At 43.4% G+C, this 15526-nt stretch overlaps 1 protein-coding gene across 1 annotated transcript; it reads left to right on the forward strand.

Moving 5' to 3' along the window:
• The first annotated feature begins 1211 nt into the window (after positions 1-1211).
• Positions 1212-14962, forward strand: LOC118831096 (prostatic spermine-binding protein-like). The gene is made up of 3 exons (XM_036738253.1): positions 1212-1266; positions 10605-10722; positions 14605-14962. The coding sequence occupies exons 1-3, from the start codon at positions 1212-1214 to the stop codon at positions 14960-14962; spliced, it is 531 nt and encodes a 176-aa protein (XP_036594148.1).
• Positions 14963-15526: the final 564 nt, after the last annotated feature.

A 15526-nucleotide genomic window follows, 5' to 3' on the forward strand; every position in this document is an offset into this window, starting at 1 on the left:
AGGGCTGGGCTGGGCTAGGCCAGCTGTCACCAGGAAGAACTCACACTCATCTAAGTAAATAATGGGTGAGTATAAATCACTCGGGTGAGTGGAGACTACAAAGCACTCCCAGCCTAGAACAGGTAAGGAAGGGATGGGGAAACAGATGGGCCCTAGGATCAGATCTGAGCCCAGGATCTGAGGGGCAGGATATGGGAATGGGGACGGGGATGGGACTTCCAGACTCAGAGCTAGAGACATCAGGGCTTTCATAGATTAGAAGGGAGAGAGAGATGCAAAGCAGCTATGATCTAAGGGGGTTGAGAAGCATAGGACAGAGTGGGAGAAACGAATATGAGTCCCTTGAGATACTAAGTAGAACAGAGGGTAGAACTCTGGGTTCAGATCCCGTCTTAATCACTTACCAGCTATGACTCTGGGCAAGTCATGTAACCTCTCAATGTCCTCATCTGTAAAATGAATGAGTTAGACTTCATGGCCTCTAAGGTCCCTTCCCAACTCTGAATCTATGGGCCTGTGATCGCCGTGTAATCTTTGCTCTACACAATCATTTCTCCTCCTTTTCTAGCTCTCTCTCCAGGCTGGGTCCACAGGCCTCACCTCTGGAGGGCCAGGGTTGGAATCCTAGCTTTCTGCAGCTTACTACCTGTATGAGATTATACAAGTTACTTCCCCACTTTGGGCTTAATTCTAAGTTTCTAAGGTTCCTTTCAGCTCTAAATTCTATGACATGCCTCCCACCTCTTGGCAAAGAAGTGGTGGAATACCAGTGCAGAATGAGGCATACCTTTTCAGACATGGACAACACGTTGATTTGTTTTGTTTGACTCGACTTATTATAAGAGAGTTTGGGATTCAGTGGTATGGAGGGGGTCGTAGCAGGGGAAAGGACAGTAGTTAGTGACAGAAAGGCCAAAAAAGAGCATTGATAAAATATTTTTAAATACATAGAAAAAAAGAAGAATGATAATGAACAGGGCAATTTTGTTACTGTCTTGTTAAATTTAATAACCCCTCTAAGGATAACTATGTAAAAAAGGTACATTTGGATTAAAGGTTTACCATACATTTTTGTTCTTTGTATAGGAAAATGTTTGTACTTGTTGACAATTGTTAAGTTCATAATAAGAAAAAAAGAAAATTTAGAATGTAAACAAATAAATCATATGGTCCTATGATTTTTTAATGCCACTGTATCTTCTTTCCAGATCATGAGGTCCTTCCTGGTCCTTGTCCTCGTAGGAGGAATAGTCTGCAGCTTCCATGGTAAGTCTTGATCCCTCCTTCTTGGATTCTGGTCAAGGCATTTTATTCTGCCCATCTTCCCACCCTACCCATCCACAGTGCAACATGGGGGTCACAGACCCCCAGGTTGGACAGCTCCTGCTAAAGGCTCTCTTCCCCCAGGCCCCTGATTCCTTTTGGCTTTGCCTGTTACACAGCCCTTACAAACCTCCTTTGAATACCGGGGGTCTGAGGATTTTTATGAGGTTTAGTGGGGGAGGGTACCTGGGGTGGGAAGGGAAATGTTATAGAGAATTTTCTCTGGGCTTCAGGAAAAGGGATCCTAAGCTCTAAGCTCCTAGTCACCCAAGCTGGTGGTACAACAATGTGGATTATGTGACATAGGGTTTGGCATGACTGTAACAGGGATTTCTTGATAGATCTGCAGTGCCCTACCAAGCCATGCCACAGGGAAACTTATAGTACTGCCCTCGTAGAAAGCAGAAGAGCAGCCTTGACTGGGCAATCAAACATTCCTTTGTTTCCCTATCTTCTAGAAAGGCATTGCACTAGAATTATATCTATCACACATCAGATGTTTGTAGTCTAGGGGTGCAATCATTTTGCTGGTTCCAGGATAAAAACCACTTCCCCTGATCAGGGAAGGTGGGGGTAGTGGGAAGTCATTTCTTCTCAGACTGGTGGATAATAGCTTAATCTCAGCCAGCTTCACTTCCACCCCTCCCCCATCAAGCACTTATTACATAAACAATCTCAGATAGCAAGTAGTCATTTATTGAAGGAAACAAGTAAAATGGAAATCTTGGGAGCCATTCAAATTAGTTTAGGTAATGTAATAATAGATAAGCATAAAAGGGCGATGGGACCCGGGAATGAAATGAAACCTCAGCTCAAATGGAAAGAGAAAAACCTCATCCAAAAAGGCCACTTTTTTAGCAGGCTCTGGGAATCAAGTGACATTTTGGGGTGCCAGCTCCTCCTCACATGCCTATGGCTCTTGGGGCCACCTGTTCACTATTCAAAGTTTTCATCTTACCTCCTCTCTCCATAGTCGCTCTTCTTCCTCTGCTTCTCTCTCAGAAATCCACCAATCAGGAGTCTCGTCTCCCTGTATGCATGCAGTATCATAAGGCTATCCCTTGAAGGTGTGCCTGAGGGTGGGAACACACTAGAAAGCTTGGTCATCTTTGTCATCTCCGCCTCCTTCCTTCCCAATGTCAGATCAGCTGTCAAGTCCAATCTGTTATAGTTCTGAAATGTCTCTTGTACCCACCCCTTTCTTTCCACCCCTGCCACACTACCTGTATCATTTCTCATCCGGTAACAGCCATTTGGCTGATCTCCCCAGCTCTATTCTCCCAACATTTCCAGTCCATCCTACACACACCACCAGAATAATCTTCCTAATACATAGCTTGAGCCATGGCCCTGCCCTGATCAAAAATGTACAGTGGTTCCCCGTTGTTCACCAGAAAAAATATGAATTCCTTATTTGGGGGTTCAAGACCATTCACAGTCTGGTTTCCAGCCTTCAAAGTCTTCTCTTCGCACAATCTGGCTTAGCCACCCTGGGTTACGAGCCATTACCTGGTCTTGTCCTGTCTGCTCTTGACTCAGCATTCACTCAGGCTGCTCTCCATGCCTGGGGCAGACTTGCCCCATGCTCTTCTCTCCACCTGCTGAAAACCTGTCCTTCAGTATTCTGCTCAGGCGCCTTCCCTGATAGCCCCAGCAAGAATTCAACTCCATTAAACACACATATAGTAAGTGCCTATGAAGTGCGCTCTCTCTGCCTGCCTTCCCGGCTCTCCATCAGGCACAAAAATGAAGCAGTCCCTTCTCTCAAGCTGCTTACGTTCCACTGGCATTGACTTCTTCCTTGAATCTCTCAGGCCTCTCTGTTGACCATATCCTGGGCACTTGAATCATTTTCCAACTTGTATTACAGCTATTGGGGGGTATATCTCTTCCCCTCCTGCTAGACTATGAGTTCCTTAAAAGCAAGAAACATGCTGTTTTGTCACTGCATCTACTCGAGTGGGTTGAGTGGATGAAAAGCAATTGAGATCAGAAGGTTTCTTGAATGTTTGAGTGTAAGGACACTTTTTGGTGTACCAAAAAATATTCCAAATGCCTCATGATAGTAGCTGTACCTGAGACACACTTAATAATAAAATAAAGTGTGGTGAGACTCTGACCCCTCTCTATAACTCTGCAGCCCCCACTCACCCACTCCCGCCACACACAGTTCTCACAGTCCTTGGCTCACAGTTTGAGAACCATCGCTGGAAGATGAGCAGACATGTGGAGAGAGCACTGGACTTGGGATCAGCACGATCTAAAGGGTATCTCTGACACTAACTGGCTCTGTGACCCTGGTCAGGTCACTTAACCACCATCAGCCTCAATTTCTCCATCTGTAAGATGGAGATAATAATAACACCTGCCTCCCGAGGTTATTGTGGCAATGAAATGAGATAATATCTGTAAGATGACTTGCACAGGACTCTATGAATGCTGGCTGTTATTATGACTGCAAGTTTCAAAGCCATGTGTAGGACATCGCAGTTTGTCTAAGCTGTTCCAGGAACAGGATAGATCAAGAGATGGTAATAATTAAAAATAGATCGAGAGGTGATAATAATTAAAAAATAAATTAAAAAAAAAACAAGGAAAAGGTAATGTCCTACAGTAGGGGTGATATAGAAGACTGTTAGACCAGCAATCAGGGAGACCGAGGTCCTTGGCAAGTCAGTTCAATTTGATAGCTTTTCATTTCAACTACATGCAAATATTTGCCTTCTCTGAGCTTTACTTTGTCCATCTGTAAAATAAGGGACTTGGGGATGTCCAAGATGATTTCTGGCTATTTAAACCCACTTTCTAAAAATTGTTTTTGACATTCAGTTGTTTCTGACTCTTTGTGACTCCATTTGGGCCTTTCTTGGCAAAGACACTGGAGAGGTTTGCCATTTCCCTCTCCGGTTCATTTTACAGATGAGGAAACTGAGGCAAACAGCATTGACTTGCCCAGGGCCACACAGCTTACTCAGTATCTGAGGCCAGATTTAAAGGTCTTCCTGACTTCAGACCCAGCTCTCTGTGCACTATGGTGCCGCCGAGTTACCCCATACTCTAAAATACTGCCACTATGATCTCATGGACCATCTGGTTGTAGCTTCACATCACACGTCTTCCCTTCTCACCCTACTTGGCTCATCTTTGCCATGGTTTCTAACGTTTCTCTGAGCTTAAGGGGGGAATCTCTGAGCCCCTCAAGCTGTTTGAATTGAACCAAATGGCTCTGCCACCTTGAAGGAAGTCGGTCCTACAGGGACCCCATAACCTTCCATGACACAACTTAGGGATGAAGTAAGTAGAGCACCAGGCCTGCAGTCAGGAAAATCTGAATTCAAATCCAGCTTCAGACACTTAATAGCTGTGTCAACCAAGTGACTTCATTTCTATCTACCTCAGTTTCCCCAACAGTAAAATGCAAATAATAGTACCTTCTTCCCAAGGCTGTTGCGAGGACCAAATGGGATAATAATTATATTGTGCATAGCACAGTGCCTGGCACATAGTAGGTGCTTACTAAGACTTTGTTTCCTTCCTTTCTTCCCACTAGATACCTTTGGGTGGATATTTCTCTTCTGCTTCCTCTTCCTTAGAAGTCTTCCCATTCATAGAGTACTTTGTAGCTTTGAAATTGCCTTCATATCCTTTATTCATTTGATAATGATAGCTGTGATAGTGTGCCCCAGCCAGACATCAGAACAGCTAAGAGGCCCTGAGGCATGGATTGTTGGAAAGGAGAGGCCAGATTTCTCCCCTCTCCTGCCTAGAGGTGACAAACCTCAGAGCCAAGACCAGGGAGTCAAAGAGGAGAAGTTTCTGTCAATGCTAGCCTAAAGGTCATTGCCCCGGTCTTTAAAAAGCGCTGGAACACTCCCCTAAAGAGAGCCCAGGACCACCCACATGAGCCACTTGCTGAAGGGGGTGAAAGAGTGCAACTGCCCAAAAAAGACCAAGCCCAGAGAGTCCAAGACTGGGCGACCTTCTTGGCCCAGGTAGCAGGAGTCCAGAAACCAAGTGACCTGTCTGGCCTAGACTGCTGGTAGCTGTGCCCAGTGTCCAAACAATCTGCCCAGTCTGGCCCAGCAGAATAGTGACCCAACAAGTTCCCAGTTGAGTTTCACACAAATGGAAATGACATGTCAGCCTGCCTCAGCTGCAGAGAAACCCATCCATCACCAACATCGTGTCTAACAGGAAATCTCATGAGCACCCACCAAAGAAAATGAGGTCCTCTGTGGACTCTCTATAGGCTTCATTTCCCTCATCTGTAAAATTAGGGAGTCCAACTAGATAGCTACTATTTTTATATGCTTTTTATTGATCTCTTCTGTTTCTTACATCATCATAGTTATCCCAATAATTCCTCCCACTCTACCTGCCATAACAAATAGAGTGCCATCCCATATAACAGGGCTGTCCAAAATGCAGCCGGCAGTATGATTTATGCAGCCCGCCTACAAGCATAGAAATTGACTTAAATGCTTTAGTGAACGAAGCCGAGCTACCGCAGAGCTCTCACTAAAATGGCAAATCAAAATATATTGTCTATTGTTCCAATAAAAACCTAAGGTTGCACAGCCCTGCCGTACAACAGTATTTTTGGAGAGGAAAAAAATCAGCACAACTGATCAATACATTGCAAAAGTCCAAAACCATGTGCAATATGTAACACCTGGGAACCTCCTACTTCCCTGAGGGGGCAGATGGGGGGGTGTCCTCTCATATCTCTTCATTGAATTCCTGATTGAGCTTTCTAATTTTGTTACACTGACTTTTGTATTTTGGTGTGTCTGTGTCACTGTTCTTGACATTTAAATTGCTGTAGTTACTTTGTATGCTTTTTAATTGTCTCTGCTCACTCCACTTTGCATCAGTTCATATAGATCTTTCCAAGTGTCTCTATATTCATCACACACATCATTTCTTACAGTATTCCATTACATTAAAATACTACACTTTGGTTAACCATTCCCCAGTTGATGGGCATCTACTTTGTTTCCAATTTTAAGCTATCATAAAAAAGAGTTACTACGGATATTTTTGGAATATATGGGAACTTTTTTATTACCTATGGCTTCCTTGAGTTATAAGCCCAGAAATGGAATCTCTGGTTCAAAGAGTATAAACATTTTAGTCGTTTTATTTCCATAATTCCAAATTGCTTTCCAAAATAATTGTAACATTTCACAGCTCCACCAACAATGTATTAGTGTGTCTAGCTCCTTTAGGAATTTGAATGCTTAGGCAGTTAGAACATAATAGAGCTTCCACGTTTATCCCTTTTTATTTTTTCAATATTTGTTTTTGCTTTGTCCGATTATATGACTGTTACTCTTGCTTTTTAGGACCCACTTGATGCATAGCAAATATTTTTCCCATCCTCTTGGTTTTATTTTGTTATGTTTTTGTTTTTTAAATGTGTTTCTTGTAGGCAACAGATTGTAGCATTTTTTTCTTATTCAATCTTTTTTCATTTTCTTGAATTATTTTATCCATTCATATTCAAATTTATTAGAGTTAGGTTTCTATTTTCCTGTTTCTAATATCGGGATTTTTCAAGTTATAATTTTTCCTCTCTTCTGCCATAAATACTATGCTATGTTCCTTCAGTTACTTTACCTTAATCATTTTTTTAAAGAAAGTGAGAAAATTATGTTTCAATTTGCACTCAGAGTTAATCAGTTCTGTCTCTGGAGATGGATAGCAGTTTTTTGTAACGAGTTATTCGGAATCGATTCGGATCATTGTATTGATCCAAGTGGCCGAGTCTTTCCCAGGTGATCATCATTACAACATTGCTTTCACACAACAATCTCCCGATTCTTCTCACTCCATTTTGCCTCACTTTATATACCTCTTGCCATGTTTGTTTGTTTTTTCCTGAAACACCCCACTTGTCATTTCTTATAACACAGTAGTATTCCATCGCAGTCATATGCCACAACTTATTCGTCCATTTCTCAACTGATGCGCAGCCTCTCAATTTCCAAATCTTTGCCACCATAAAAAGAGCTGCTATAAATATTTTGTACATATAAGTCCTTTTCCTTTTTCTTTGATCTCTTTGGGGTACAGACCTAGTTCTGGTATTACTGAGTCAAAAGGTATGCACAGTTTTATAGCCCTTTGGGCATATTGTTCTTTGGGCCAAATTGTCTTCCAGAATGGACCATTTCACAACCTCACTAATAATTTATTAGTGGACCTATTTTTCCTCATCCCCTCCAGCATTTGTCATTTCTGATAGGTGTGAGGAGGTACCTCAGATTCATTTTGATTTGCATTTCTCTAAAGAAGAGTGATTTAGAGCAGTTTTTCATATGACTATAGAAGGTTTTGATTTCTTCTTCTGAAAACTACCTGTTCATACCCATTTCTAGTGGATGTAGAATAGTTTTGTGTTATTTAAATTTCCTTTCATTGTATTTGAAGGTCTTTCTCCAGATCACTTGTAGAACTTGCTTCTTAACTGAATGATTAAATTTAACCACTCTGTCTAGAAGTGTACAGGCTTGAGGTTTGTTTGTTGTTGGGTTTTTTTTCTGGAGCTAATCTATGAATTCTTTCCACTAGTTTTTCATCTTCCATGTTCAGAAGTTCTGAGAAGTCCACTTGCATTATTTTTTACTATAGTTATAAATTATTTTATTATAGTTTATTATAGTTTATATTATAATTGTTATAAATATACTCACATTGTCTAGGAATAAACAATACTCATTGGGAAGCTAGGAACGTTTTAATTATATTTTCCATTTATTAGTTCTGAATAAATGGGTATGTCCCCTGAACAGAGTAAGGGGAGTACAACAACTCAGAGAGATGCCAGTCCTTTTATTGATTCCCAATTAGAATCTCTCACCAGGCTCTTCATTGACCAGATGCAACCCCCTGACTGCCTACATCATGCCCTCCTCAAATGGCTCATTTAAGCACATACACAAGCCTGTAACCTTTCACCCGACCAGAAGCCTGTTGTCTGCCAGATTCTGCTAAAGCTGGGGGTGGAGGGGAGAGTGGAGGGATACTTTCAACTCCATGGAAACAAAACTGCTTCCACCATTTCTCACATAGTGTTGAGTTTCTTAGTCCTGTTCTGTTTTCTGGGAAACCTGTGATCTTTAGGTTGTCTTTGAAATAAGTATGTGTTGTTTGCATAGCGAGCATATTTTCTTTTAATGTTATTGTTTTTTGCTTCTCTTCTTCTGGATTGTCCTTCACTTTTGTATATTTGTGTTGCCAATCTATCGTTCCCTCTTTCATTTCTCTTGTGAGATTTGCCATTACGGATCCCAGTCTTTCTATTCTGCTCACTATTTTTGCTATGCAGGCCATAAATTCTGCCCTCAGAATTCTTATCGCCCTTTTGACCTATTGAGGAACATGTTGTGGATTCCCGTTCTCTTCACATTTCCCAGGGTACTCTGTGTCATCAAGTGCTGAATTATTTTCCTTTCCTTTGCAGTATTTATTCATAGATGTCTGAACTCAATTACTAGATCCGGAGACAATCTTTCCTCTTGTTGTTAATGTTTTCCCTGTTGATTTATGGGCTTATGTTCAAGGTCTTTAAGTTCTCTTCTCCCTAAGATCTTTAAAAATTTCATTTTTTTTCCTGATTTTCCCATATTCACTTTCTGACTCTGTCCCCTTTGATGATGGTTTCCTTAGGGTTTGGATCTCAAAGTGTCCCAGCCTCCTCCCATGCTGGACAATTCACAGTTCACCAGGCTGTTTCTGTCCTACATGACTTTTGGATGGTCAGAATGTGCCCCAGCCAGATGTTATGTTCTTTCCCTCTGGCTTAGTGGAATGATCCACAGCCCCCTACACATGGTGTCCTATTTCACTCCCTCTCTCCTTCAGTTTTGTAGGTTGGCCCCTACCTTTCAGACAGCTGCTTTCCTGGTGCTATGGGGCTATCCACTCTGGCACTGACAACCATGGAATCAGCAGTTCAGAGCTTCTCAATGCTGGTCCTACAAGCTTGTGCCTTTTCCACCCACCACTCACCCTGCCACCCCCGGCTCCTGGGAGCTGCCAGTGCACTGGCTGTCCATTGCAGCCCATTGCAGAGAACTTTTGCATCCTGGAGGCAGGGAGTCCCCAGCACTAAGGAAGAGGGAGGGGGTGTGGAGTGTGGGATTGGGTTTTGTTGGGTCTACTAGTGCAGCCTCACTGCTGGCAGCAAGGATAACGGGGCAAGGCATACTGAGTGAACTCAGACTTAGTGAGCATCAGTTCCTAGGTGTGGGGGAGAGGTTACCTTCTTTTGGATTCTGGGTATCCTAAACCAGGGAGGCAACTGAAGTCACTTTATTTTCATTTGCATAACTTCTGTTTTGGAGGCTTGAGAGCTCCTAAGGTGCAGCAAAAAAATTCTAGTGCTCCGTCTTGTTGTTTGTGTTACCCCGACTTTTAATATTCTTGGTGTGATTATTACTATCTAGGCTCCCCTCCAGCTCTAAATTTCGGATCCTGTGATATGTTAGATGTGGAATATGAACATCTCGACTCCTTTGGAGTTTCATCAGATAATTTACTTCACAGGAACAGCCTACAGCTCCTGAGCTGTGAGTCGTGTGGGCCACCTGCACTCCCTATAGAGATCCCTCCCCCCATCCTTATGGAGAGGAAATACCTTGGAACTACCATTCTTTCTGTGTCTTTAAGCCTCTGTCTTTAGAGTCTGAGTCTTTAGGAGAAAGTCCACAGGGGATGCTAAGTCTCCATCAGTATTTCATTCACTTAGTGTATTCAAAACAAGTCATTCCTCATGTCTGGGATGTGGTCCCTCCTCCTCACTGTCCCTCAGAATCTAAATCTTCTTTCAAGGTTCTATTCAGGTGACACCTCCTTCATGACATTGTCCTAGATTCCCCCAAAGGTTAGGGCTCTCTCCCAACTTTAAATTACCTGCAATTATCTTCTCTGTGTACATGCTCTACATTCCATTGTCCTGGCCTTACTCCCACCCCTAATAAAATTTAAGTTCCTTGAGGGCAGGGACTGTTTTATTGCCTGTATCCCCAGTGCTTAGAAAAGTGTCCTGCACATAGTAGGTACTTTAGAAATTGAACTGAATGGAATTTAATCCTCACAGTAAGCCTGTAGAGTTAGCCCTGTTTTTCAGGTCTCAGAGAAGCTGAAGGCCTCTCCCCAGGCCCAGCCCAATGAGTTATAGCAGTAACCATTGGAGATCTCTCAGATGTCCAAAATCCTAATCCTCCTCCACATGTCACACCTCATAGCAATGCTTCTCTTCTTTCTGTCCCTTCTAGGTGTGCTTTCTGGGGAGCTCTCTGGCTTTGGTACCCTTTTCTCCATTAGTGAGAACAGGCCTGGAGACAGCGTGCGGGCCTTGAAATTATTCATTGGACCATTGGGCGTGTTAAAAGGGTGAGTGGAACCAATGGAATCCCCAGGCCTCTTCCACCTAATCCGGCTTGCTCTGCAACCAACGAATCTGGTTCTTCAGTGCAAAGACCCTCCGCTCCAACTTCCACTCCTGTCCACAGTCCACCTCAGCCTTCCCACAACAATGGTGAAGTCTGTAAACAGACTTTGTAAGGGCAATGAGCACTGGACAGAGAGTCAGGAGACCAGGGCTCTGGCATAGGAGTCCCAAAGGTCCCCTTCATTTTCTGTGTAACCTTGGAGAAGGTATGACCTCTCTAAGCTTTGGTTTCCTCATCAATCTAACGATGAGATTGCATTAGATGATTTCTAAGGTTCCTAGGAGTCTGGTCCAATACTTTGTGTTCTAAGGTCCCTCTCAGCTCCAACATTCCATGTTCTAAGGTCTCTTCCAGTTCTGAATCTCCATGATTCCAAGTTCCAAATTGCACAGGATTCTATGCTGAGTTTTGCACATGGACAGAACCTCTGCTTTCTGAGGACTTATAATCAACATAAATGTGCTGACATAGGACATAAACTACCGAACTAAACTAGGGGTGGTTCATAGGCAACATGTGAGAAAGTTTTTAACATTGGGGTTGCCTGGGTAGGAGAGCACATGCAGGGGAAAGGACAGACTTGACGGCCCATCACCCTCCCCATTTTCCAGGCTATCTACTCCCATCCTGGGACACACAGTAACACCAACTTTAGAGAATCTCAAGCTTAATGTGTGAAACCACAGCCCCTCTAACTGGCTTTCACCAGGCAGTTAGGCAGACCCCCCACTCATACACAGATAGCCACTATTCTTTGCCCTTTTTATAAGAAAGAGTCTCAGTTTCCCTCTTTTCTTTTTCCATTTCCTGCCCCCCCCCTTAGCCCTAGGCCATGAGGGAGTGAAGGAATAAAAGAATGAATGATCACAGAATCAAATAATGTCATCACTCACAGGAGCTTTGAGATCCTTGAGTCTAGCCCCTTCATTGTGCAGATCATAGGTGGGGCTGGGAAGGACCTCAGAGGCCATCCAGTCCACCTCATTTTACAAATGAGGAATCAGAAATTTCCAAAAGCCCAGAAAGAAGCACAAGAAATTTAAGTTACTAGTTCAAATACAGTTAGTAAGTTGAAGGACCAAGATTCAAACCCAAGTCCTCTGACTCTAGATAAGTTTCCTCTGTACCAGGGCTGTCCAAAATGCGGCCTGGAGGCCCATGTGGCCCATAGAGTGATTTATGCGGCCTGCCTACAAGCATAGAAATTTACATAAATGCTTTAGTAAACCCAAGCTACTGCAGAGTTCTCACCAAAATGGCAAATCAAAATATATTGTCTATTGTTTCAATAAAAAATTAAGGTTGGACAGCCCTGCTCTATACCATCTGGTCTCATTGCCTCAGAAGGGGTAGACAGATGATGTGGCAAGAAGGAATAATGGGATGTCCCTCCAGGCAGTCATTTCTATAGTAATCTATGGTTTATGACATGTTTTCTTTACAACAATCCTGTGAGGTGAGTAGTGCAAGCATCATCATCCCCATTTTCCAGAGGAGAGAAGTAGAACTGAAAGAAGGTGTTCCCAGAGTCACTGCTCATTCAGACACACACACATAGCTAATAATCATCAGAGCCTAGGTCTTTTGACCCCAAGTCCATGCTCTTTCTACTACCCTGGGATGTTGAGTATAAAGTGAGAAGCTCTGTTTTTGAAATCAGTGATAAGATGTATTCCCAGAAGCATTGCTCGACCTGAATCTCAGAGTTCTTCTGTGTCCCCCACTAAGCCCTCTATCATCCATTACTTTTGGGTGTTTTCTTTTGGGCTTTTTTTTTGGTGGGGGGTTGGCAATCATGGTTAAGTGACTTGCCCAGGGTCACACTGCTAGTAAGTGTCTGAGACCGAATTTGTACTCGGGTCCTCCTGACTCTAGGCCTGATGCTCTATCTATTGTGTCACCTAGCTGTCCCGTCCTTTACTAACTCTTAATAGTCATGTTAGTCATTGAGAGTACCTACTGAACACACTGCAGGGATTAGCCACACACAAGGGCCCAGACAATTTTAGAGGATAGGAAACAGAGAGGTCCAACCCCTCATGGCAACTGAGCTTAAAAAACAATTAAGGATTACTGATGAAGAAAAGAAGGATGAATATGGAAGATTTAGAGAAATGTGGAAAGACTGCTGCAGAGTGAAATAGGCAATGATGCGCATGATGACCATAATAATAAAGTGAGAGCCAACTTTGGAAGACCTAAGAACTCTGACCAAAGCAGGTGCCAATCATGACTTCAAAAGAACTGGATAAACCTACATGTGGTGACAGACTAGTGGTATAGGGTCAGACGTACATTCTCACACATGACCAGTGCGTAGAAAGATTTTGCTTGACTACACATATTTATTACATTGGGGGAGGGGGAAAGAGAATGAAGGGTTAGTGGGTAATGAAAGACACAAGGGGGAAAAGAGCATCAGGAGAGAGAGAGAAAGAGAGAGAAAAAAGAGAGAGAGAAGGAGAGAGAAGAAAGAGAGAAGAGAAGAGAGAGAGGAGAGACAGAGAGGAGAGAGAGAGGAGACAGACAGAGAGGAGAGAGAGAGAGAAGGAAAGAGAGGGGAGAGAGAGGGAAAGAGAGAGGAGAGAGAGAAGGAAAGAGAGAAGAGAGAGAAAGAGAAGGAGAGAGAGAGAGGAGAGAGAGAGAAGAAAGAGAGAAGAGAGAGAGGAGATGGACAGAGAGGAGAGAGAGAAAGGAGAGAGATAAGGGAAGAAAGAGGAGAGAGAGAGAGGGAGAGAGAGAGAGAGAGAGAGAAGAGAAGAGAGAGAAGAGACAGACAGAAAACAGAGAGGAGAGAGAGGAGAAGGGGGAGAGATGAGAGAGAGAGAGGAGAGAGAGAGAGAGAGAGAGAGAGAGAGAGAGAGAGAGAGAGAGAGAGAGAGAGAGAGAAGGTTGAGGGTAGTTTTCAGTACCTTAAGGGGAAACTAGACATTTTCTATACTTTCAAAGCAAGTCATTTTATGTCACTGGCCTCAGTTTCCTCCTATGTAAAATGAGGGGGAGGGGCTTGAACACTAAAACCTGTAAGGTCCCTTCTAGCTCTCAATCCCCTGACAGAACCATAGGGACTTAGCATCCGCCCTTCACGATGGGTCATCACATAGAAGGCACTCTGTGAAAGTTGGTCAATAGTAGAATAATAGATCCGCCAAATGCCAGAGCCTGAAGAGCCCTCGGAGTGTAGAACATCGGATGTGGGAGAGCCCTTAGAACACAAAACAGAATACAAGGGCAGGAAGGGCCCCTAAAACATATAATAGAGAATAAAATAAGTGAGAATTGTGATAGACCTTAAAGATCATAACATTCAACTACCTCACTTTGTAGATGGGAAACCAGTTCATTTAAGAAACTTGCCCTGATGATGAATAGAATTCACATTTATTTAGCACTTCTATGTTTGTAAAGGGTTCTCTTCACAATAAGTCTGTGAAGCTGGCAGTGCAAATATTACCATCCCTAATTTTACAGACAAGGTAACTGAGACGTAAAAAGGGGAAGTCACTTGCCCAACATCACCCAGATAAGAGTCAGAACTAGGATTTGAAACATGGTCTCTTTGCTTCAAGTTCAGAATTCTTTCCACAACAATGTCTTACAAATGTCCCTATAGATAACACATTATTAAAGAATTTCTGGCAATGCAGTTGAGGCTGTAGAATGGCCTTTCCTGGAGATTATCCAGAACAGAAACTACAAACCCCCAACTTCTCTCCTGTAATATACTGTCCAGTTTGGGGAAGCGTTTCCCTATCTAGAGACAAAGGCTGAGGGAGATAACTCTGGAGATCAAAGGAATATTAAAGTTTTCCTTTTCTTCCAGCATACAGGTAAAATTGGAGGATGGATGGAGTTCCAAATATGGAGTCCCAGGGGGCAAGGCGCAGACTATTACGCTGTACGACGGGGAAGGCATAACAAGACTGTCAGGCCAGGGTGGGCTCTGCGTCCGTTCCGTGGTGTTGGAAACCAGCACTGGGAGAGTTCTTAAATATGGGACACCTACCGGCAGCAATTTTGATGATTCCCCCCCTTACGAAGGCATGGAACTCAGTGGCATCGAGGGTTTATATGGGGCTCTATGTATCAAACAACTGCAAGGCAAGTGGTCGTACAGCACTGAAATATTTGCCACAACTGAAATACCTGCCACAGCTGAACAAGCTGAAGTAACACCTTAGGTGAGCCCCCTGCCGAAGTCGTCTCAGCTGGGCCTACTGAAAACACCTAAGGGCTTCCCAAGATCCCTCAGCTGGGTCCCTACTGATGACACATCAACCTAACAAGCCCACTGCTTAGCACGCTACCACTACTGCCCACTATACTCAACCATCTGTCCCTTCTAGAAAAAGATCTAAAGCCGTAGGTACCCTGAGTTCTTTTTTTAAGGCTATAAATACCATGACCTGAGTTACTCTTCCAGAGACCTGGAGCCAATGGCTGGCCTAAGGACCCTGGGATCTGGGAGGGAAGAGGGTGCCCATGACCCAGAACCTGCTGGTCTAAAAGTGGAGGAGAGGAGTCAAGATTGTGATGGGGCAGAACACCCTGAGGAGATTTAAGAGTTTAATCTGCCAATAAAGCTTCTGCAAAAGCTGTGTCCAGCTTGTAAAGCGTGTTCTTTGTTGGGAAATGAATTTGGGGATTGTGGGGGCAAGATGTGGCAGCAACAGAGGTTCTCACTCTGATGTGGGAAACCCTCAAGACAGGAAAAAAAATGTGGAAAGGGAACTGAGTCAGGTTAG

Source organism: Trichosurus vulpecula, chromosome 9, assembly GCF_011100635.1.
Source record: "Trichosurus vulpecula isolate mTriVul1 chromosome 9, mTriVul1.pri, whole genome shotgun sequence".
NCBI classification, from domain to species: Eukaryota; Metazoa; Chordata; class Mammalia; order Diprotodontia; family Phalangeridae; genus Trichosurus; species Trichosurus vulpecula.

Excerpts from the sequence above, each read along its gene's own strand:
- LOC118831096 (XM_036738253.1), top strand. The coding sequence starts at position 1,212 with ATGAGGTCCTTCCTGGTCCTTGTCCTCGTAGGAGGAATAGTCTGCAGC. Across the intron at positions 1,267-10,604 it reads AATAGTCTGCAGCTTCCATG|GTGTGCTTTCTGGGGAGCTC; the intron begins GTAAGTCTTGAT and ends TGTCCCTTCTAG. Across the intron at positions 10,723-14,604 it reads CCATTGGGCGTGTTAAAAGG|CATACAGGTAAAATTGGAGG; the intron begins GTGAGTGGAACC and ends CTTTTCTTCCAG.